Below are 22,669 nucleotides of genomic sequence, written 5' to 3' on the forward strand. Positions count from 1 at the left end.
AATATCGTTGGTGCCCATGGCAGCCTCCACCAGCGTAAGCATTAGATTTTTGCACTGATGCCACCGTGTCTCAGCTTGAGTGTGGAGCGTCTACATCAAGCCCGAAGCTAAGTTGTTGATGGTTGGATTATCTTTGCTACAAACTGAAATCCTAGCTGTCACATCAAAACCACCACCCTGCCATGACTATACAGGTGCATGTAGGTAGACTCATCAAGAGCCGTACGTGCATTGTAGATCTACGAACCAACTCATAGATTAATTCGGTTTCTTCAATTGTGTTTGCATATACATGTGTCAACAGGGGAAAAGAGAGGAGTGAGCGAAGAAAAAAACACACAAAATCGATCAAAGGCTCGATGTGCATTCACCAATTGCACGCATATAGAAATTTCTTATGTGTATGTCTTCAAGCCGATTAATAAAGATTTCCACTCGAAAGCAAACGACGGATCAAATCACATAACTATGACCGGGGAGGACTGGCACTTGTTGAACTCCATACATACTCTCTAAGTCTCTGACCAAACTCAAACCCCATTTTTTTCTTTTTTTGGATGCAACAGCAGTCGAGCTGAGAGGAGGACGAGCGAAGGGGGGCGAGATGTGATGTGAGGTGCATCAGATCGATGCAAGGTTTCAATGACGACGACTACATCTCCATAGCCCTGGTGCTTAGGGGCATTTTGCATGAGTCAAGCCTGGTCTAGTAGGGAAGCGGTGACAACGGCGTGTCGGCGGCTCGTTTTGGCAGCAGTAGTGGTTATTCCACGCGACATTGAATCTCGATGTAATGTTTGAGATACTTTGTACTTCCAATAAATTTTTATAATAAGATCTGATGCCTTTCATAAAAAAAGCAATACTGTAAGAACGGAAGTTTATTGTGATGAAGATAACAAGATCGCAAAATATGGTATCTCATTGTCCGGCTAATTATGTTTGTTACAACGTGCTCCGCATTTATTCATGAACTTGTATTAGCAGAGTGTAAACCTACTCAATGGAATAGAACTCCCTATTTCGCCGCAAAAGAAATTAATCCCTGACAAAGTCTCTATGTTTTTGTGTGGAGACAAAGTGTGCTTATTTTTAAGAACAAGACAAAGTCTTGCTTATGGAGTCATTTTTGTAGATAAAAAAAAAGAGACTCGTCAGCAGACATTTGGTGGGCTCAGCTGCGTATTGGGCTACTGGGTTGTCCATGCCTGAGCAAGGCTCGCTCATCCCCTTCTTCCCCCAACCGCAGTAGCCGGCGGTGCCCCATCCGCGGTGCCGGCGAACTGGACCCTGCCTCTCGTCTTGCACGCGCTGCCGCCATTGCTCGCTGCGAAATCCTCCCCTCCCTAGTATAGCATCTCTCTGCCCCACCCCATCTGCAGGGGTGCGCGCCACCCCGCCGTTCCTAATCGACGGCCTCTGGAAGGGGGATAGGGCCATGAGGCCGCCGTCGTCTTCGCTCTCATCCCCCACCCCCACCTCGTCGACAAAGGTAAGTCCCGTGTCAAACTGTCAATTAATCACTCGTGCAACACAATTTGATGAACAGCTCACCTCATATAGCCAGACAAGTGTGCAGCCTGAAGGGCAAGGATGGGGATAAATCATACGAGTTGTTCAGTCAAAAAAGAATCACATGCGTTCAGTCAAAAAAGAATTCAAAGTAAGAGCAGAAACTTCTCGCACACCTTCTAACTACTACATTGCAAATTACTTAGTATCCTGTCTATCTTTATTCCGCCGGTTGTGGCTATCCCTTTTGCCTTGTTTTTTTAGCTCTTTGTGAGCCCCTTTGAATTCTGAGATTCGGAGACCTTGTTGAACTATTTGCTTATTAATAAATGGGCCATATGCATCTTTTGGATGCAGAGGCCGGGGATAACCTCCTTTTCAAAAAAAAACATTGCAAATTACTGGATGATCTGATGAATGTCATTGCTTTATCTGGTTCGTGATCTACAACTTACAGCAAGAAATCTAACATACCAACTTATGGCAGAAAGTAAGAAAGCTAACGTACAGGAAAAAACATGATAGAACTGTAAACATCTTACTTGTAGGATACTGTTCCAAATTTCAGAAAATGTGGTCCTTTATGTGCCTCGCTCGGTGTTGAATACGATTACAAGTTCGTCTGGAGGTAGATGATACATACAGGATGGTTAATTATTGTTGTTTAATTAAAGGCTAGGTTAGTGTTAGGTTTAGAAGGAACTTATGAGGGGAAACCCAGGATTTGTGCGCCATTGTGACCTTAATTGATGAAAATGATATATGTGTGTAGTTACTGAACAAATCAAGGGAATTTACTGTTAATTCCTTAACTTTGCAAGCTAAATTTCAATCTGAGTGTCATACCCCAGGTAGTTGCTACCATGTAACCTGAAGTTGTTAGTGTGTTGGCCACTGTGTGTGAGCCTTATGTCTTTTTAAAGATTCTGTAGGGGTGCGTGGGCTTGTACCGGCAAGAGGAGACGAGGTACTTAAGGGCTGAGCATCTGTAATGAGTCAACTAGAAAATGAACAGAAACCGAATCCCCTGTCTCTTGCTCTGTTTCCCTGTATCATTTCTTCTCTTCCACAAAAAGCTCACCAGCGGCAATCTCATCGCTTGTGAGGTAGGCATGGTGTTACACTGAGTTCCTCCTCCTACTGACAGCTTTGCAAGCTAAAAAACTAAATTCTTTGGATTTAAAATGTATCAAAATCCTCTCACAGTCAATGGAAGCAAGAACAAAGAAACATCTCATCAATCTTCAACACTTTGGTTATCAATATCAATACATGTAGAGTTTTAAAGTTTTCTCGTGACAGCTTATAACAGGTTTGAGCGACCTTTTCTCCTTTTTGAGGAAAACAAGCCGTACCTAATGGCTAATGCCATAAAAACCCAGTGGAAATGCTGGAGAACATAAAGGCACTTGTGGTAACTAACATACCAACTGATCGGTGTTTATTAGTTGTCCCTCGGACTGCCAATTTACTTCTCTGCTTTATTGGGGCAATGGGAATTTTAAAACTTGTTAGTAATTTCAGCCATGATGGCTCAAATCAGATTTGAGCTACAGGTGGAGCTCGAAGGAATAAAAATGAGTTCATCTTCTGGACCGAACAAGGTTTGCAATGCTGACATATTCTGCAGGTTAACATCAGTACAACACTCAAGAATAGTAATAATTTGAAAAATACAACAGACCATGGCTTTTGTTTTCTGTAAGAGAATCTCCTACACACAATCTAATTGGCTACCTTGTCATTGTCTCTGTTTCACCTGGGACCTGATACATCTGAGGCTAGAGGTGGAGCTGAAGAGCTCACATTTCCTGTGCTACCAAAATTTGCTGGAGTTGTTACAACAAAGTTATGTTCTATGTTGAGGTCCGTTTTCATGGTACCTTCCAATACTTTCACCACCTCAGACATTTTAGGCCTTTTTTTGCAATCAATCTGCAAGCACCACATTGCAAGCATCATCATCTGAATTACATCTTGCTTGTGTGCTTGCATGTCGTTGCTGCTATTGTCAATCAAATCTACCAACCGATCACTCTTCACCTTTTCCTCCAATAGGGTGATGAGATGAATGCTCTCTTCTGACCGGGAAGTGTCGAGGTTCTTTCTTCCGCTGATGATTTCCATGACCACGACACCAAAGCTGTAGATATCTGCCTTTTCCGTGATATGTGATGTCAACCATTCAGGAGCCAAATATCCAGGTGTGCCTCTCATTCTGGTAACCACTTGGCTCATATCCCTGTCTATGAGCTTGCATAATCCAAAATCAGAAAGTTTAGCATTGAAATTGTCATCTAAGAGGATATTTTGTGGTTTGACATCCAAATGAGCAATTCGTTTTGTGCACTCCTCGTGAAGATAAGAGAGGCCCTTAGCTATTTGAGTTATAATTTTGCACCGCGTGCTCCAATCTAGAGGAGGAGCATCATTGTCATGTCGACAATAGATCCATCTGTCCAAGGATCCTTTGGGCATGTACTCATATACCAAGAGCCTGTGGGATTTCTCTGCACAGAAACCAATCAATCTCACCAGATTAATATGATGAATGCTGCCAATTGTCTGGACCTCTGCCGAAAATTCTCTTTTACCCTGACCAGATCGATCCAGACGTTTTACTGCAATCCTTTCATCACCAAATTGTCCCTTGAAAACAGACCCAAATCCTCCTTCCCCGAGCTTGTCTGCGAATTGCTCCGTTGCTGATTTTAGCTGTTCAAATGTGAACCTCATAGGTGTTCCTTGTAGCTCCCCAAACTCTTCCTCTTCCTCTTCCTGCATCTCACTCCGTCGTTGGGTTCTTCGTTTACAAAAATAGAAAATGACGAGGAACAGAAAAATGAAGCCGCCTATAGGAGCTAAAATTGCAACAACTGTTCTTACAGTTGAGGATTTTGGTTTCATGGTTGTTGGCCCACTAGGTGTTACCACAGCCGGGGGTGCAGGCAGAGCACTCGGCGGTGTTGCTTGATTGGTCAAGGGACAAAAGACTACCTTGTAGTTGGTGCCGGCCGGGCAACTGAAAGTGCTGGTTGCATCATCCATGGGGTAGCTGTAGGCATCTGGGCACATCTTCTTGAAGAAGTCGGAGTAGTCCGTGGTGCTGCAGTTATTTGCCGCGCTCCTGGTACAGCAGTACCTGTCCTGCTTGAACACCGTGCACGGGCTGTTACAGCCCCCCGGCGCCTTCAGACTGGTCGGGCACTGCGCCGTTATGTTGGCTCCGCAGCGCGGCCCCTTGCTGCACCCTGGCCCGCCCTTGGCCGGCACCGGCAGGAAGTCCATGGGCACGTTGAAGCCCTCGACAAAGGAGATGTCGAAGAAATCCTGGCTGCTGAAGCCGCCGAGCCGAAACTCCGCGATGGTGTTGGGCGGCCGGCCATTGGCTTTGCAAGCGAGCAGGCCGCCGCAGTCTCCCGTCTGGCAGGTCCCGGTGCCATTGCCGTCGAACGAGCAGCCCGTGCGCGCCCACAGGCGCGTGGTGTTGGTGTCGCCCGTGTTGAGGGTCCAGGGCTTGCCTGGGTCGAGCTGCATGCCGCCGCCAATCGGGAGAGCCGCCGGCCATATGGTGTAGGGGCACCCGTTGGTGATGTAGAACGTGGTGGCCTCGCTGGTGGCAGCAAGGAGGAGGAGGAAGAGGAGGAGGAGCGGTGAAGAGACACCCACGGCTGCCATTTGCGTCATGGTTCTTCCCTGCAGCCGTTGATTTGAATCAGGGTCAGAGTTGCAAAGTTGCAATAGGGCTCCCCTGTGACAGCTAACAGCGTGGAAGAGTTGTGTGGGATTAGCAGACAGGGGCCGGATTTCGTGTGTCGAATAATTCAACGGTCAACATACAACAGCGACATGAGACCTGTTTGATAATAGGACCAGGCTTGACTGTGGAACTTGTTTGCTTGCAAATTATTTATATATCTGCGCGTCTTCCCAAAAAGGGGAGCTGCATCTGTATATCCGCATAACACGGTGCCAAATCTGAGCAAATACTACCTTTTAACTTAGTATTCTCTCCGTTCCATAATGCAAGACATTTTTTGACACTAGCCATATTGTAAGACATTTTTTAACACTACTCTAGACTCAAAAAATGTTTTACATTATGGGATGGAGGGAGTAATATATAAGACATTTTTTGACACTATCATGGACTCTAAAAAACGTCTTATAAAAAATTACGGAGTGTTACATAGGTGTTTCCACATGAATAAAACACACAGTTTGGTAAGTCTCACCATCAGAGAGTAGGCTTTGGTTTTTGTGTTTTCACATGAATAAAACACACTGCAGGCATGTCTTTTCTTATTTTAGAAACTTGTTGGGTTGCACGCCTTTTCTTCCTTCCTGATCCATGCTTTGTTGTGACAGGAACGGGCAAGAGTGATCACTTTGCAAGAAGTAGCTGGTGGTTGGGGTCAAGCTGAAGGCAGCTGAAGCTGCGGTGGGCAGCTGCCTGGGAGCCGCTGGATGCCTCGTTGACTGGCCATCAACCATATGGAGCCTTGTCTCACTAACCACATAACGCTGTCAGGTTTGCTCCCTGACGAGGGTGGCGGAAACCTTGTGTTCTTTGTGGACATCTGTGTCAACTAGCGGAAGGTAATTGTGGCGACTTTTTTTTTGTACATTTTGCAGCGCCAAAACTGAGGTTTCGAGCTATGGTGAGTGTTTTTTTGTGTGTGTGTAGTTGACAGAATTGTGGTCGGCTGCTTGACCTTAGAGCATCACCAATTGCTTACCTAAAATGTACTAGTTACCTATATGGCTTTTAGGTATGGACGCCAATAACTAGCGATCGTTCCCAGGGGAGGAATCCTCATGAACGAATCGTGAACGTCGCTCGGGTGTGCTCGCTGCCCACCAGCGGTGTGCCTCAGGTGCTCCTTCTATAAAAATAAACAATTTCGTTTTTTTTTGAGGAAAAATAAACAATTTCGTTGATACAAGCAAGTAAATTTTGCCATGTAAAAGGTCACATGGCAAAAACTAAACAAAAATATGTTTATTTACCAAATATGTATAGCTACATGGCCAAAAAAAGTTGTCGTGCTCTAGAGAATAAAAGTACCACATATTTTTTTTAAATAAATAAATCAAGTGTAATGTAAGGCACATAAAAATGCATGCTTGTACAAAAAATATAATACATCAAGTCGGAGCAATTATTAAACTAATAAAAGATAGAACTTGACATAGAGAAGAAAAACTTAACAATTATTTTTGTGCCTAAGTTGACATTAAGTATAAGATGATGACAAAAGAAATATTGAAAATTAAACTTGTGAAAAATTCTAATGAAAATAAATTTGCCATGGGATGTTCAAATAATTTTCTATGATATACCAAAAAGAAATTACCATGCTTTGTTCAACAAATTTCCATGTTTTGGAAATAGAATTTATGATGTTGTATGCATTAAAAGTTGCCTTAGTTTGTACAAAACAAATTCGCTGTGGTCCAAACAATAAGTTTGGCATTCTTTACTTTTTTGCCATGGTCCCAAAATTTATCATGGTCTAAAATATAATTCCATTTTTAAACAATAATTTTTGACATGGTTTGAACAATAAATTTGCCATGGTCCCAAAGTTTATCATGGTCTAAAATATAATTCCATTTTCTAAACAATAATTTTTGACATGGTTTGAACAATAAATTTGCCATGGTCCCAAAAATTATCATGGTCTAAAATATAATTTTTCCATGTTTTAAAACATAAATTTTGACATGGTTTGAACAATAAATTTGCCATGGTCCAAAGTATAAATTTGCCACGGTTCAAAAAATAAAGTTGTCATGGTTCAAGAAATAAATTTGGCATGGTATAAATTATAAATTTTCCATGGTCCAAAAAACAAATTTGCCATGATTCAAACAATAACTTTTCTATGGTTCAAAAAAAAAAAATCCATGATCCAAAATGAAAATTTGCCATGGTCCATAAAAGTAAAATTTGCCAAATGGTCTACAAGGGAAATTATGAATGTTGATTAATTATATAATACATCTAACAATATTGATTTTGTGTTATGAATGTTGATGAATTTTCTTATAAACTTAGTCAAAACTTTACAACGTCCGACTGAAGACAAATCTTAACGTAACATGATACCAGATCAGACTTATAGACAAAAACAAGTCAACGGCTATCAACTACGAGGATGTGGAGCAAACAAGCTACTTCTTCTTTTTATTTTGAGGCAAACAAGATGGATCATGATATCAGGTCAAGCGAAAGCCCGCCTGGCCTTGATAGGGCCAGACAACACGGCCCAACGTGTTCATGGCCCAGACCGGCCAGAGAGAAAATCGACCCCGGCCCGTCCCCTTCCTCCGCCGCACTGCCCGCCGGATGCTGCCGCTCCGGTGGACCATATCCCCACTTCTGATGGATTCCGGTCGTCCCCGCGCTCCTCTGGCAGGCCGCCGCTCTTCCGTCTCCGGTAGCTCACTGCCGCTGCCACCGCATCGACAGGTTTGATTCACTGAATACTCCAATCAACTACAGATTTGAGGATCCTCCTACCAATCAACTGCTCGTGCAAGGATTCTGAGCGCTGGGCGGCGAGGCGAAGAGCTCAGAGGAATAATCCAGAGGGGACGCACCATTGGCACGGTAAGCAGCAACTTCTTCCTGACTAGTACTACTATCAAATCCCAAAAATGTTTGTCAAATCTCATGTGCCATACACCCTGGTAATCGTAACTAATAGCAGCATTACATGGTCACGGCAGTAGCATAGATGATCCGGTCGAGCGCGATACGTGCTAGGCACGGTTGATCTTTCGTTCCATGAGCAGGAAAGTAGTTCATGGCTGGCTTCTCGTGTACAGACTCAGCCAAGTTGCCAGCTGTCGCAACGCGCGATGCCCTACGTCTCAAAGGCTAACTGAATTGAATCTTATATGACAAATATGATACACTTTCTAAGCACAACAGTACCTGTTGACTCGCTGGTAACTTTTTTCTCAGACACCCGTTTGCGCCCAAACACGTGTTGTCTGTATTAAGTGTATTAGAAGGCAAAAAAAAAGCTATCAAAAACAAAAGGGAAGCAAAGCAAAATCGTAGGCTACAAACAGCTTGAGGCAGGGCTCGCGACTACACAGGAAATTGGGAGAACTTAAAAGTGTTTCTAACTTTCTAATTGTTCTGTGTTAGTTATTCCTACTCCTACTATGCAATTCAATTCATTCTGTCGATTTCTCTTCATTTATTGGAGCTAGGAGCATTTTGGAACATGCTATTAATTTCAACTAGAATAAAGGGAAACAAGTCTGCATTACAGCGGGAAACTGAACAAACTATAGAATAGAATAAGTTCTTTGCTGTAGAACAAGAAGGTTTGTAATATTAAAATATTTTGCAGGTAAAATTGACTCAAGATAAGCAGCTTCGGATTGTACTAATTCGAAAAGATACAGCATACAGGTCTTTTACTTTCAGAACATCATCTGCTCATAATCGTACCGGCTGTCTTGCTGGGATTGTCTCATTTCACCTTGGACCTGATACATCTGAGGCTACAGGTGGAGCTGAAGAGTTCACATTTCCAGCAATACCGAAATTTGGTTCATTTGTTGCGACAAAGTTATGATCTATGTTGCTCTCTGCATCCATGGTACCTTCCAAGACTTTGACTACCTCGGACATTTTAGGCCTTCCTTTGCAGTCAATCTGCAAACACCACATTGCGAGCTTCATCATCTGAATCGCATCTCGCTCGTGTGCTTGCATGTCGTTGCTGCTCTTGTCAATCAAATCTTCCAACTGATTGTTCTTCACCTTTTCTTCCAATAGGGTAATAAGATGGATGTTCTCTTCAGACAAGGAAGTGTCGAGGTTCTTTCTTCCGCTCACGATTTCCATGACCACAACGCCAAAGCTATAGACATCGGCCTTCTCCGTGATTTGTGATGTCAACCATTCAGGGGCTAGATAACCAGGTGTGCCTCTCATTCTTGTAACCACTTGACTCATATCCCTATCAATGAGCTTGCATAGACCAAAATCAGAGAGTTTAGCATTGAAGTCGTCATCTAAGAGGATGTTTTGTGGTTTGACATCCAAATGAGCAATTCTCTTCATGCACTCCTCATGAAGATAAGAAAGACCCTTAGCTATGTCAGCGATAATCTTGCATCGCACCCTCCATTCTAACGGAGGAGCAGTATTTTCATGTCGACCATAGATCCACCTGTCCAAGGATCCTTTTGGCATAGACTCATAAACCAAGAGCCTATGGGATTTCTCTGCACAGAAGCCAAACAGCCTCACCAGATTGATATGATGAATGCTACCGATTGTTTGAACCTCCGCCAAGAATTCTCTCTTTCCCTGACCAGCTCGATCCAAACGTTTTACCGCAATCCTTTCCTCGCATAGCTGCCCTTCGAAAACAGACCCAAATCCTCCTTCCCCGAGCTTGTCCTTGAATTGCTCTGTTGCTGCTTCTAACTGTTGAAACGTAAACCTCATTGGTGTTCCTTGTAGCTGATCAAACTCTGCCTCCTCATCTGTCATCTCATGGTGTCGTCGTGTTCTTCTTCGACGTATGATGAAAAAGATGAATGTGACGATTAAAACTATGGCACCTGCAATTGCAACTGAAACAAAAGTGCCTATTGAGGGTCCTTTGCGTAGTGGCCTAAGATCAGCTGAGTTAGGAGGACTTGGAGGTGAAGATAGTGGCCTAAGATCAGCTGAGTTAGGAGGACTTGGAGGTGAAGACGTTAGATTGACCGGTGGGCAGAAGATGACCTGATAGTCGGTATCAAATGGGCAGCTGAATGAAGTATCTGTGGAAGCATCACTGGAGTAGCTTATTGCCTCCGGGCACATCCGCACAAAGAAGGCCGAGTATTTGTTGGGTTCACATTGGCTCTCATAGCAGCAGTACATACCATTATTCTGCTCCTGGAACACTGTACATGCGCTGTTGCAGCCTCCCGGTGCCTTGAGCTCGCTCGGACACTGTGACGTGATGTTGGCCCCACAGTGGGACCCCTTTCTGCACCCTGATCCCCCTTGCCCCTTGACCGGCATTGGCAAGAACTCCATGGGTACGTTGAAGCCCTGATCGAGGGAGATGCCAAAGAAACTGTTGTTGTTATACTGGTTTAGCGAGAATTCAGCAGACGTGTAGGGTGACTGACCATCTATCTTGCAGGCGAGCAAGCCTTCGCAGTCGCCTGTCTGGCACGACCCCCTGCCTTTGCCGTCAAACGAGCAGCCTGTGCGCGCCCACACACTTCCTCCACGGGTGTCAGAAGGCACCTGGAGGGTCCATGTCTTCCCTGAGTCCAGCCGCATGCCGCCGCCCACCGGCAGAGCGGCCGGCCATACGGTGTAGGGGCATCGGTTGGTGATGTTCAGTATGGTTTGGGTGGTGACGAATGGCAGGAGGAGGAGGCGGAGCAGGAGGAGGAGGGGAGGTGGGTGGTGGAGGCTCAGGGAGGAGGTACCCATAACTGCCAACTGTGTCGTCTGGTAATACGACCCCTCTTGGATGAGATGATAAAGGAGGAATGGAGATTTAGATCCGTGTATACTTGTATAATATCTGCATGTTGGAAATGTTCAACGGTCTACGGTCAGCAGCGTATGGCCTAACTCACTGTTAGCTGTCCTCCGATACAAACAGTTTGACAGGCCCCAACTTGAGGGAGATTGCTGCTTGTGGTAGCTGTTCACTTTTCTTAGCTCCTTTCAACCTCATGTACATGTTGAACATCCTTACCAAGTTACCATACATGCAAACTGTTGACAGTACATATTTTTGCTTACGACAGTGCAAACATATTGCCGACATATTTTCTTCTTCTTCTTTTTTGCGAAAGAAAACCTGTATTACTCAATGATATTTTTTTGCTTCGGGTGTTCATTTCTTGTCTAATCTGATGTATATGCTCACGCTGCGACAGCCAGATCACCTGTAACACTGGACCCTGGAGGGGCGCTGGGGCAGCAACGCGAAGGGTATCTGTGGGGTCGAGATCGCTATGGAACAGGATCATTGGGGCCAGTGAGTTGAGCTGGTCAGCGGCAGCTGCGTCGAAGCAGCTTGAGGATTGGAGGTCAACAATGGCGGCAATGAAAAGCAGTGGCCCTGCCTTTTCGTCAAAAAAAAAAATGGCGGCAACTCTTGGGTGGTGGGCAGAATGCCTCGCGCATTATTTTTGTGGTTGGGATGTAGGCACTGTCATATTCAACCCATCTATCTCAATTACAAGTTGTCATGTAATCCAAGCTTTTTGGAAGTGAAAGATTTGGAGGAATAGAGGAGCTCATCAAGGCCACAAAAGAAAGCATGCTGTAGATCACCATTCAGCAGCCCATTTAGAGGAGCTCATCGCCGCGCTTGGTATGGATGTACTACCTCTCTCTCGGTTTACAAGGCGTGCGCGTATCCCTAGGTCATCAATTTGACCAACCTAATACAAGTCAAATATTACAAAAAATATATTAATATAAACTTCATACGTTTTATTTTCAAACGGTATAATTTTTGTGTTATATAGTTTATATTAGGGTGATAAAATTAGCAACCTAGATATACGCGCATGACTTGTAAACTAAGACGGAGGTAGTAACAGAATACGGGTGTAATTTATTTACACGTGTAACTTACAGGCCAAGAGCTGTTTCCAGGTCAAAAACAAAACGACGAGCTGATGTCTGTATTAGTTTTATAGGGGTATTTGAAATGGAAATGATAATCCAAACGACGCCTTAGTCTCTCTTCATGGCTATTTTTGTCTCTCTCTCACACACACATAACATATGTCATGCATACTGTATAAAAAAACTCACTGGGAACGGTGGAATTAAATTCAGCAACAACTGATATTCAGAGGAAAGGAAAAACTAAGACACCTGAAACAAAAACAGTTCAAATGATTTGAACTACTGTCATTGGACGCCGATAACTGCCACACGTGTGGTGTATCGGGTGGTTGTGCTGCACGTCCTGTGTGGCACGGAGACGACCCCGCCCGCACGACCGCGTACGGGCGCGCGCAGCCACAGCCTGCACGTCCGGTGAAGCGCGATCGCCCCCGCACGAGCACGTCCGGGCGAGCGAGCGCGCGGCCCGCACGACCCGTCTCAGCCGTCGCCCCTCCCCGCCTGCGAGCCACACGCCCCGCGTGTCAGTAACCACGCGTCCTGCCGCGATTGCCATGGTCCGGACCTCTTCGGTTGCCATGTTGCCATGTTGCTGAACTGCAGTTGCCATGTTGCTGAACTACAGTTGCCATGGTTGCTCAACTGCAGTTGCCATCTTAGGTCAAAGTGTCGGATGCCATTTTTGGGCAATTGCAGCTGTTGCCATGTATGGTCTGGTCTACTACAGATACCATGATTTGAAAAACTTTAGGAGTTGCCACCTAGTAACACTGGACAGTTGCCATGTAGCACTAAAAACATGGCAAAAAACATGTTTTGGTAAAAAGAGAGTTGCCATCTGCTTACAAGCGCGCTAGGGCAGTTGCCATGTACCCTGCAAAACACATGGCAACTGATAGATTTTGGTGTGTGGAAGAGGAGACGGGCATGTGGGCGATGGTGGTATCTTTAGGAGTTGCCACCTACTAACACTAGACGGTTGCCATGTAGCGCTACAAAACAGACGTGACAACAATAACATGTTCGGGGTAAAAAGAGAGTTGCCATCTGCTCATGCTCACAAATAAGGCAGTTGCCATGTACCCTGCAAAACACATGGCAATTGATAGCTTTTGATGTGTGGGAGAGGAGACGGGCATGTGGGCGATGGTGGTATCTTTAGGAGTTGCCACCTACTAACACTAGACAGTTGCCATGTAGCGCTACAAAACAGACGTGGCAACAATAACATGTTCGGGGTAAAAAGAGAGTTGCCATCTGCTCATGCTCACAAATAGGGCAGTTGCCATGTACCATTCCAAAACATGCAAATGACAGCTTGGGTGTGGGAGAGTGGGAGAATGGGAGTCATAGGAGATGGTGCGCGGCGTGCGGGCGCGACAGCAGTTTCATCGCACGCCCCGACTGGCGAAACGTTGACCGCGGAGAGAAACCTGCGTGCGGACGAACTCCCTCACACCCACACACACGAGTTGTCCTACGTGGCACACAAAATCAGCCTTTTCATGCCGAGATTCGTGCAAAGGACGCTGGACGACGATGAAGGCGTGTGGGTGAGTTGTCTAACGCCCACACGTGTGGGCGTTAGTGTTTTCGCTGTCATTTCATGAAAATAGTAGTTGTATGTCCCCGGTTGAATCAAAATTTTGACCAGGCATGGGCGTCTTCAACCTAACAGAAAAGGAGTTTTTTTTTCAAAAAAAAAATAAACTTGGAATGCAATGCTTATCCTATGCTGAAGACTTAAGCTAGTGTTGCTTAGTAGGTTCATGAAATTATAAGATAAGGAAACATAAAAATTCAAAAAAAAAAAGTAGGTGCAACAATTTTTAAGTTTATAAGGGAAAAAAATGTAACGGTAAGAGTTTTTTTCCTCTTTGTTTGAACTTTGAAGAGTACAGGAATTTTTCAACAAGTTACTCAAACATTTTTTTCGTAAATACATGAACATATTCCATGTATGGCGAAACTTTTTTTAATATTTTCTGTACAGACCAACTTTATCCGGCGAAATAAGCTTTTATAAGTTGTTATAAGCAGTTTGTTTCACACGCATAAAGATTTTTTTATATGGATGAACTTTTTTTTTCATTATCAATGAACATATTTATCTGGTTAAAATAGTTGTAGTGATCTACTCCCTCCGTCCAATGAAAAGTGTATATATAGAAATTTTAGGACAAATTATGAAGTGGAGTAAAAAATGCATTGAAAAGGTGTAAGCCATCATCTCTCTCCTCTTTAATTACCCAACCCCCAATGAGCTAAGTGCATGTAGAAATTAAGAAGACCATGTATAGGATGTTATTGGTCTTGATTACCGTGTGATGAGAGAGACATTTTTTTTCTACTTTAAAGTGCATTGAGAAGATAGATGTACATTTTTTTGTGGATAAATTTTGAAGCCAAATGTGCACTCTCCACCGGACGGAGGGAGTAAACGCTCTTATATTTCTTTACGGAGGGAGTCCTCAAAGAGTGTCACGTGTATTAAATACATGACCCCTAAATTTTGGTCCAACTGAAAATGAAAGCGAACAACTTGTCTTTCGGAGCACACGTTGCGGCATCGCCTTGCATCTAACACAATGCTGTTGGATTTCGGCAATAGGGGCTGAAATTTCATTCAGGTTCAAATCCCCCAGAACTCCAAATATGAAGGCTGGGGCCAAAATATGAAACATCCACCAAAAAAATTTGTACTCCGCTAGTTGTTCTTTTGCAGTCGGTGCTCCATAAAAACAGTTTTTTTTACGGATATGAGGCTGTTTTGGGGAGTCTGCTAGAGTTGCCCCGTAGGATTATCACATATTCCCAGCAAATTATTAAGTGGATAGCATTAAACTTGTCTGAATAAAAATGACTACTCCCTCCGTCTGAAAATACTTGTCATCAAAATGGATAAAAAGGAATATATCTAAAACTAATATACATCTAGATACATCCCCTTTTATTCATTTTGATGACAAGTATTTCCAGACGGAGGGAGTACTATCTAACTGATCAGGATTGCCCCCGGATTATCACATTATCTCTATGCCGATAGACATCAAGCAAGTTCAGTGCATAATATCCAACCGATCAGGCTGAAGAATTCGGGGCATTCATGCATATATGCTTGGTCCATTTTACGCGGACTCAACCATGACTTCATAAAACTCAAAGTACACGCACCCAACACACAAATGCGGCTTTGTAACCACCACTTCAAAATCCCATGTCCCTTACTCCACAGACTACTCCAAGCATGTTTACATGATAAGACGTGTCGATCAGGAATTTATTTCAGGCGGTGGTGGTAACGAGCTAGTACATCATAACTAATGTTCTGAGGGTCCGACTGTCAGAGCCTTTTTATCTTGTTGGATCCCCCTTGAGGAGGTCTTCCACCGAGCTTTTGTATTTTGCGATCAAATCCCTGGTAAACATGGCAATGGTTAGGATAGAACTTTACTGAATCACAAAAATTGCTGGCACGTTGCGTTGATGAATGGAGCACTTACTTTCTTTGATCAAGCAGCTGACGGGTTTCTTCCAAACTTTGCATTTGTCCTTCAACCGTCTGTTGGTAACAAAAGGAAATACTTTCCGTGAGAATCGGGGCTTAGGGTTGGAACTATTTGTGGCGTTAGCTGGTCAGTACTTTACGTGAGTGGTCAGGATTCACTGGTGAGACCCATAAGAATTATGTCATCTTTCAAACCGCAAAAGCACCTAGAGTTACACACACCATTAGTAAGATAACCATGGTCAGAATAATGAGAACTGAATATTTCTCCCAAGTTAATAGCTGATACAAAGATAAACCAGCCAAAAAGTCAGAAATAGAGTTGTGGCTAAATCCTTTACAAGGCAAGAAGTTATGTAGCAATCACCAAATTTACAATGGCAAACTACGAATTGTTTGGGAACATTTCTGGAACTACGTGTACATTGTCAATGAGAGTCGATTATTACAAATATGGATATTACCTTCGTAGTTATTGCATATTTACCAAATGTTACAATTTAATATTGGAAGATTATATTTCGAAGAAAACAAAATAAGAAGATCGCCTAGTGTGCAAGTTACTCTCGTAACTGTGACTAGATGTCGAGATTACATTAATGAACTAAAATAATACTCACTCCATATCAAAATGGATGTCCTTTCAGCCTCTTCAATCTTTTTTTGTTCTTTTACCCTTTATAATTTAGTTTTAGCTGTGTTCCTACTTTATCCTTCGTCAATGTCATCAAGAAAATAGATAATTAACTCCTCCTGTCGTTGCATTTGCATGCTTTGCTTTGCGTAGGAAGAAAGAGGTAATTTAATGCCCTTGGGATGAGAAAGAGATGGCCAATATCAACATTTCACACACTCTTAAATCCTGTGCCCAACTCTAAAAGGGCATCTATTTTGAATATGAGGGAGTTCCAAACTTGAAATAGCTTCATTTCTATAATAAATACAGTATTTGGCTTAAAATATCAGGTTCCTGGTCCTTACAGGAGAGAAAGAAAAGACCAGGGTACGACTAAGCTGCTCCACCAATCTTCTAGTGTTTCAACTTTCAGCTACCAGGTTTAACAATTTCAGAACTTTTGGTGCATTTTGGTAATTCTGAAAATGCACCCACAATATTCATATATCACATATTATATTTGCAACCAAACTAACTTGTCTAGCATGTGACCCCTGCAGTTAAGCCTGACTAGATTAGACAAAAGTAACATGCCGCCACCTAGTTGAAACTTGAGGCAGCATTCTATTTCTATCGTCACACTAAATTATTGTTATCATTATCAGAGAAGCTACTACATATGAAGTCATGTGTAGAAACTTACAACAGATTTCGAGCTTAGTGTTCCTGAAATGGAGTTCAATAACTGCTGGCTCCTGGCAAATTGACTGGTCAATTCTTCAACCTGCACACACAAATAAAAACAACTCAGGTTACTAGACTACCATGCTCTTAGTAATTATATTCAAAATTCTACAAAAGCACAATTCAATACGAAGATAGTATAGTTTATTTACGTGGGACAGATAAGTATGAGACCAAAACATCCTAGAATCTCTGGAGTTAAATAGTTTAATTCTATTGTATTATTTTTTTCATATTAAATGAACTGAATATGTAACTTTTCTTAGAACAGAAGCAGTCATCTACCATACTACCACTATCACATCATTATTTCTTCAACAAAAGAAAATAAGAGATTATACAAAATTCTTACCAATGCATCAAAAGCTTGATCCCTTGTGCCTGTTGCAATCGCATCACCTAATCTTGTCACCAACTGGTATAGCAAGAAAAAAAAACAAATAAAAGAATCATCAACCATACTGCTTAGTACTTTAACAAAGATAAGAAAATGATGGTTAGCTTTATTGCTAAGATGTGCTAGCTTTGAACATGGCTTTTTTCTCTCGGTCGTTTTTTTCCGGTAACCCCCTCCAAGAAACACGGTTACCGGCTGGAAAAATTTGGATAGATTTAAATTTGAATGTAAGAAATGGAACCAGTACTACGAAGGATGCCAGTATTGACGTAAACAGGCGGGTGTTAGAGTGGTACGCGGTATCGTGCAAGCCGCGGGTGTCTGCGGTGGTCACGGGGTCGAATTCCCACGCCTCGTATTTTTCGCCATTTTTTTACTATCACTGCAGTGAGGGACCAACCGAGGCAAAACAAGGTTGAAAAGCAGCTCCAAGGACTCGAGCTCAAGAGCTCGGCTTAAGCAGGTTCCGTGCCGACCATCTCACCACCGCTTCGTTTGAGTTCAGTTGTATATAGGGTATAAATGTATTTATTCCATTACTAAAAAATAATAACTCAAATTTCTTTAGATTTTTTCGGGCAGTTGAACACCGAGATTTCCGGTATTTTTGGGGAATAGGTTTTATCGGTGGCCCCCAGCAAAAAAAGGGAAACGATTACAAAAGCCTTGGTTGTTAAAATGATATTGCAAAGAAAACAAGCCTCTTTCTTGATGCAACTACAAAATGTGATGGTCGCAAAATGTTATCACCAGCTTAACAAAGTTCTATAATGACACCATGATATTCTCATTTAATAGGCCTAGCTTCAAAATTGTGTTCCCCTTGTTAACCTAAACATTATTTTTTCTATTCCATCGTTACAGCCCCACTGTTGTATTCTTCAACATAGTCCCTCTACTCTCACAATGCCAGCACCTATGGTTGCCAATCACAAATCTGCCTTGATATGACATTGACAGCATCAAGACCTTCTATTTAAACAGAAATGGATTATATTCCAATTTGTTCCAAGCTAGATGCTTCATAAGTGATTCCTCGAAATGGTGACACATGAACCATGTTCCAGCAGCAGAGACGGCCGTACTGCAGCAGTGACAGCATAGCCAAGTAGTAAGCATCCCCACCCCACCTACGTTGTCTGTAGGTTGGTTTCTTTTGACGAATAAATGATTTAGTTTCACCATTTCCCAGAATGAGTGTCTGGAAAATGAGATCCCAGGCAACCCACAATCAGATCATGCAACCAGGATCACAGTTTGGCAGGGGTTGCCGCAGGTCCATATGGTGTGCAGACAAGGAAACATCTGCAGTGGGTACTTAGTACAGAGGATTGTTTCTGTTTGCAATGGCATTTCGCAATCATGCCATATTTGAAATTCCATACAGATAAATATTATCCAACTTAAATGTGCCAAGAAAATTTGTACCCATAGTACTTAATACTCCCTTTGTAACTTAATATAAGACCTTTTATTGACACTATCATAGACTCTAAAAACGTCTTATAAAAAGTTACAGAGGTACTATGATACTATGTCTTCGATTCCATGTCAGTTGGTTTTCCATACAAGAGGTATATCCGTATATGTAATGGCAATGTAAGTTCATGCCATGAATCGATTAATGATATAGAGATCAACGGAATACAGAACAAATTTTAGAAGGAACAGGAACCACATTTGGTATAACCGTTAAGAGTGATATACCAAAATGATTATGTCAGAACGAGCGACAGCCTGTACCAGAGCTATCCTATTACGTACTACTATTCAAGAATAATTGTCTCTGGTACTATTGACACAATACACATCTGCACAGTAACGATACAATGTTAAAAACTAACTCTGCAAAAAAAACTAACATGAAACTGAAAACCAAAAGTGGATGGTTAATTACTACAGTACATTAAATGATTTAATTTCACCATTTCCCAGAATGAGTGTTTGGCAAATTATATCTCAGGCGAACTACAATCAGATCAAGCAACCAGGATCACAGTTTGGCACGGGTTGCCGCAGGTTCATATGGTGTTCAGACAAACAAACATTTGCAGCAGGTACTTAGTACAGAGGATTATTTCTGTTTGCAGTGGCATTTTGCAATCATATCATACAGCTAAATATTTTCCAAGTTAAATGTGCCAAGAAAATCTGTACCCATAGTAGTACTTAAATATGTTTTTGACTCCATGTCGGTTGGCTTCCCGTACAAGAGGTATATTTAAGGAAACCGTAAACCCATGCCATGACTCGACTAATGATACAGAAGTCAACGGCGTACAGATTTTTCTAGAAGGAACAAGAACAACCAGTACCAGAGCTTTCATACCAAAACGATTATGTCAGAATGGTCAACAGCCTGTACCAGAGCTATCAGCAGATTTTTCTAGAGGATTTCTGTTCAAGAATAATCCTCAGATTATCTCTAGTATGCTTGACACAGTACACATGTGCAGAGTAATAATACAATCTTCAAACTAAACCTGAAACTGAAAACCTAATACTAGTAATACATTAAGAAATGGCCAAGAACCAATCTGAATCAGCTCGATACCAGATTTGTAACCGAAGAACATGCTGGCTTTCTGGAGAAACGGATCGCAACTTACGTGGAGGAGGTGGAAATGGGACGCGAGCGAGGGGTGGTGGTGCTGCGGCGGCGGCGTCGCTTGCTGCTGCGGCTGCTGGTACTGAAGGGCGTGGGCATGGTCGGGCTGCGGGGAGAGCACCAGCGGCCGGTAGTGGTCGCCGTGCTGCTGCGGGAGCGGCGGCGGGTGGTGATGGTCCATCTTCCCCCTTCCCACCTCCTGCTGGACGGATCTGTGGCGATTTGGATCGAGGATTTGGGTTGCTAGGGATTTGACAGGAAGAAATGGGGAATTTCTACTACAACGGGCTTCACTTCCGAGCCCGTGCTGGTGCCCACCTACTCTACTCTCTATATTTTTATTTTACGTTTTACTCCCTCCGTTTCTAAATATAAGCTTTTTTAGGAATTTTTATACAGACCACATGCGGATGTATATACGCATATTTTAAAGTGCAGATTTGATCATTTGCTCTGTATGTCATCCATATTGAAATTTCTAGAAGGTCTTATATTTAGAAACGGAGAGAGTGTTTATGAAAAGACTCCGGATCTTTTATTGCTGATAGCCAGTGACACAACGCACCCCATAGAAAACAAAGATTGCAATTGGGTCCTTGGAGCTTGCTTCGACCCACCAGCATCGTCGGCGCGGGCTGAAGGTGCGCCGCCGCTCCCCCGGAGCCGGCATGACCTTTTAATCTGCAGACAGGATCTTTGCGGACGAGAAGTTGTCAACCTCGGTCCTACTGGACCAGCGCATCGGAGATGAAGCAGGACAAAGTACCATCGGAGAAGAGACGATGCCTCCCTCGCTAGCGACCAAGAGGGAGGAAGATCTGGCACCCTCCCTCCAGAAGAGACGAACGCGACAATGCTGGCCCATCACTCCTATACAAGCTCTGTGGCGCCACACCGATGCCAAAACTCGTTTCGGCATAGCGACGAAGCCAGAGCACAAAATCCCCTTCAAGGCCGATGTTGCCGCCACATCAGCCTTGATCCATCCCCAAGGGATAGCAGGAACACCTATCCTCCACAGATCGACGGGCCTGCGAGGCCACCAAGCCGCCAGCTTGCCGGCGTCGTCAAAAACCACACCGGGATGGGGGCAAGCAGCAACACCTATTTCACACGACGCCATCCCCACCATCACGGTGCCGCCGCCGACACACCAACCCCAACACCTATCAACATGCCAGAATCGGAGAACCGGGGTTCCCCCACCCTCAAGCCGCCGGAGCGGCGGCGGAGAGAAGGGAAACCGCCAGCCACGTCGGTGCGCGGCGAGGGAAACAAGGGCGCCTGTAAGTTGTTTTGTTGCACGGGGCTACTAGATTGCAGAAGCCTTACCTGTTACGTTAGCACTTCATCTGTCCAAGGTACGTAACACTTTGTACTTTCAGATCTTATTTACTCCCTCCGGTCCATACCACTTGTCTTATACTCCCTCCATTTCTTTATGTAAAGTGTATTATTTCTGGCACGGTGACCAAGGCACATAATTATACACATGTTAGGACGAAATTAACCTTGGCAAAATCATTGATTAGCGGCAACTAAATCATTAGGCAAGGAAAGTAAGAGATAAACACAATCAGGAGAGAGATATTTACCTCTTTATCTCTTTACAAGAAAAGATGTATGCAATCAGGGGAGAGATACTCTCCTTTTTTTGAAGGGGTAACGATGGAATTACAGGGAATTAGAAGAAATGCACCTTACATTGTGGAATTTTATTAAAAAACAAATACGCCTTATATAATGGAATGGAGGGAGTATTTGTCCAGATACGGATGTATCTAATGACAAATAATACGGATTGAAGGGAGTAGTGATACCTTCAGATTCGCTGAATCAGCGGCGGGGAGCCAAGATTTAAACATAGGAGGCAAAGACAACAGCGAGAGTGATTTTCTTTTTCTTTCGCCTGCACCCCTTTTCACTATTTTTTTTGGACAAATTTAACCCGTCTGTTACAGTAAGAAGAGAATAGTAAATCTGGGCACTAATGGAAAGACAAGGTGACAATAAAGATGTACAGCAGTTTACAGATCAATTAAATTAAGGTCCGGGTATCATGTCCGGCAGGATACCCCGTCTTCTAATTCCTTTTCTAGTGGTATACACACTATCATTCTTAAAAGAAAATACAAAATTTAAGATTGATCATATCAGGCTTCCTCCGATCTACTCCAGCTTTCTTTACAGGGGTTCATTCCTCTGGTGTTTGCTAATAGCATGTATCAATCCAACAAACAATACAGTACTAAGTACCAACTAGTGATATCAATATGTGATTACCTTAAGTTGTTGATGCGACGTGCGTGAGCCATCATGCGGCGCATTGGAGATTGCGTCCGGAGATCGGAGGCGTCCTGCATCACGGCCGCAGTCGGTCGCTTTCCTGTACGAGGTTTAGGCCGCCGGCTGCTGGCTCGCCGCTTGCCCAAGCGGCGGCGCCGGTGGTAGGTCATGGCCATCGCCAGTCAGTCGAGATCGGATGTGTTTGGTAATCGTGGGAGAGCCTTGTGTGGTACTGTGCGCGCGGGCGATCTTGGGCTTGGGCTAATGGCCGATCCACAAAAATAGGCTTACGTACGACTCGTGGTGCCAGCGCCCACGCACAAGGTTGATTGGGTCGCTCCTCCTCGCTCGTCCCTCGATCCCAGGTCGCT

The 22,669-nt window shown here is 43.5% G+C and overlaps 2 protein-coding genes, 1 long non-coding RNA gene and 1 pseudogene across 6 annotated transcripts; 1 reads left to right on the plus strand and 3 right to left on the minus strand.

Moving 5' to 3' along the window:
* The first annotated feature begins 1,181 nt into the window (after nucleotides 1-1,181).
* LOC123077091 (uncharacterized) lies at nucleotides 1,182-11,822 on the plus strand. Of its 4 annotated transcripts, none has more exons than XR_006436406.1 (8): nucleotides 1,182-1,492; nucleotides 1,564-1,663; nucleotides 5,881-6,389; nucleotides 7,628-8,128; nucleotides 8,883-8,944; nucleotides 9,043-9,134; nucleotides 9,314-9,459; nucleotides 11,437-11,822. It is a non-coding gene; the product is annotated as an uncharacterized lncRNA (long non-coding RNA). The 4 variants fall into 4 exon arrangements; XR_006436408.1 differs by having other exon boundaries at nucleotides 5,881-6,111; XR_006436407.1 differs by having other exon boundaries at nucleotides 1,568-1,663.
* Nucleotides 3,085-5,273, minus strand: LOC123077089 (PR5-like receptor kinase). Its single transcript, XM_044499305.1, has one exon. The coding sequence runs from the start codon at nucleotides 5,197-5,199 to the stop codon at nucleotides 3,268-3,270; it is 1,932 nt and encodes a 643-aa protein (XP_044355240.1). The 5' UTR covers nucleotides 5,200-5,273; the 3' UTR covers nucleotides 3,085-3,267.
* Nucleotides 8,628-10,981, minus strand: LOC123077090 (PR5-like receptor kinase; annotated as a pseudogene).
* Nucleotides 11,823-15,159: 3,337 nt separating the features above from the next.
* LOC123077092 (mediator of RNA polymerase II transcription subunit 9) lies at nucleotides 15,160-20,336 on the minus strand. The gene is made up of 5 exons (XM_044499306.1): nucleotides 20,014-20,336; nucleotides 17,360-17,422; nucleotides 16,967-17,047; nucleotides 15,643-15,701; nucleotides 15,160-15,557 (listed from the first exon to the last, which is right to left on the minus strand). Exons 1-5 carry the CDS (start codon nucleotides 20,191-20,193, stop codon nucleotides 15,494-15,496), a joined length of 447 nt encoding a protein of 148 aa, XP_044355241.1. The 5' UTR covers nucleotides 20,194-20,336; the 3' UTR covers nucleotides 15,160-15,493.
* Between the last annotated feature and the right edge of the window lie 2,333 nt (nucleotides 20,337-22,669).

The sequence above is a fragment of the Triticum aestivum genome, chromosome 3D (assembly GCF_018294505.1).
Source record: "Triticum aestivum cultivar Chinese Spring chromosome 3D, IWGSC CS RefSeq v2.1, whole genome shotgun sequence".
In the NCBI taxonomy this organism is placed as follows: domain Eukaryota; kingdom Viridiplantae; phylum Streptophyta; class Magnoliopsida; order Poales; family Poaceae; genus Triticum; species Triticum aestivum.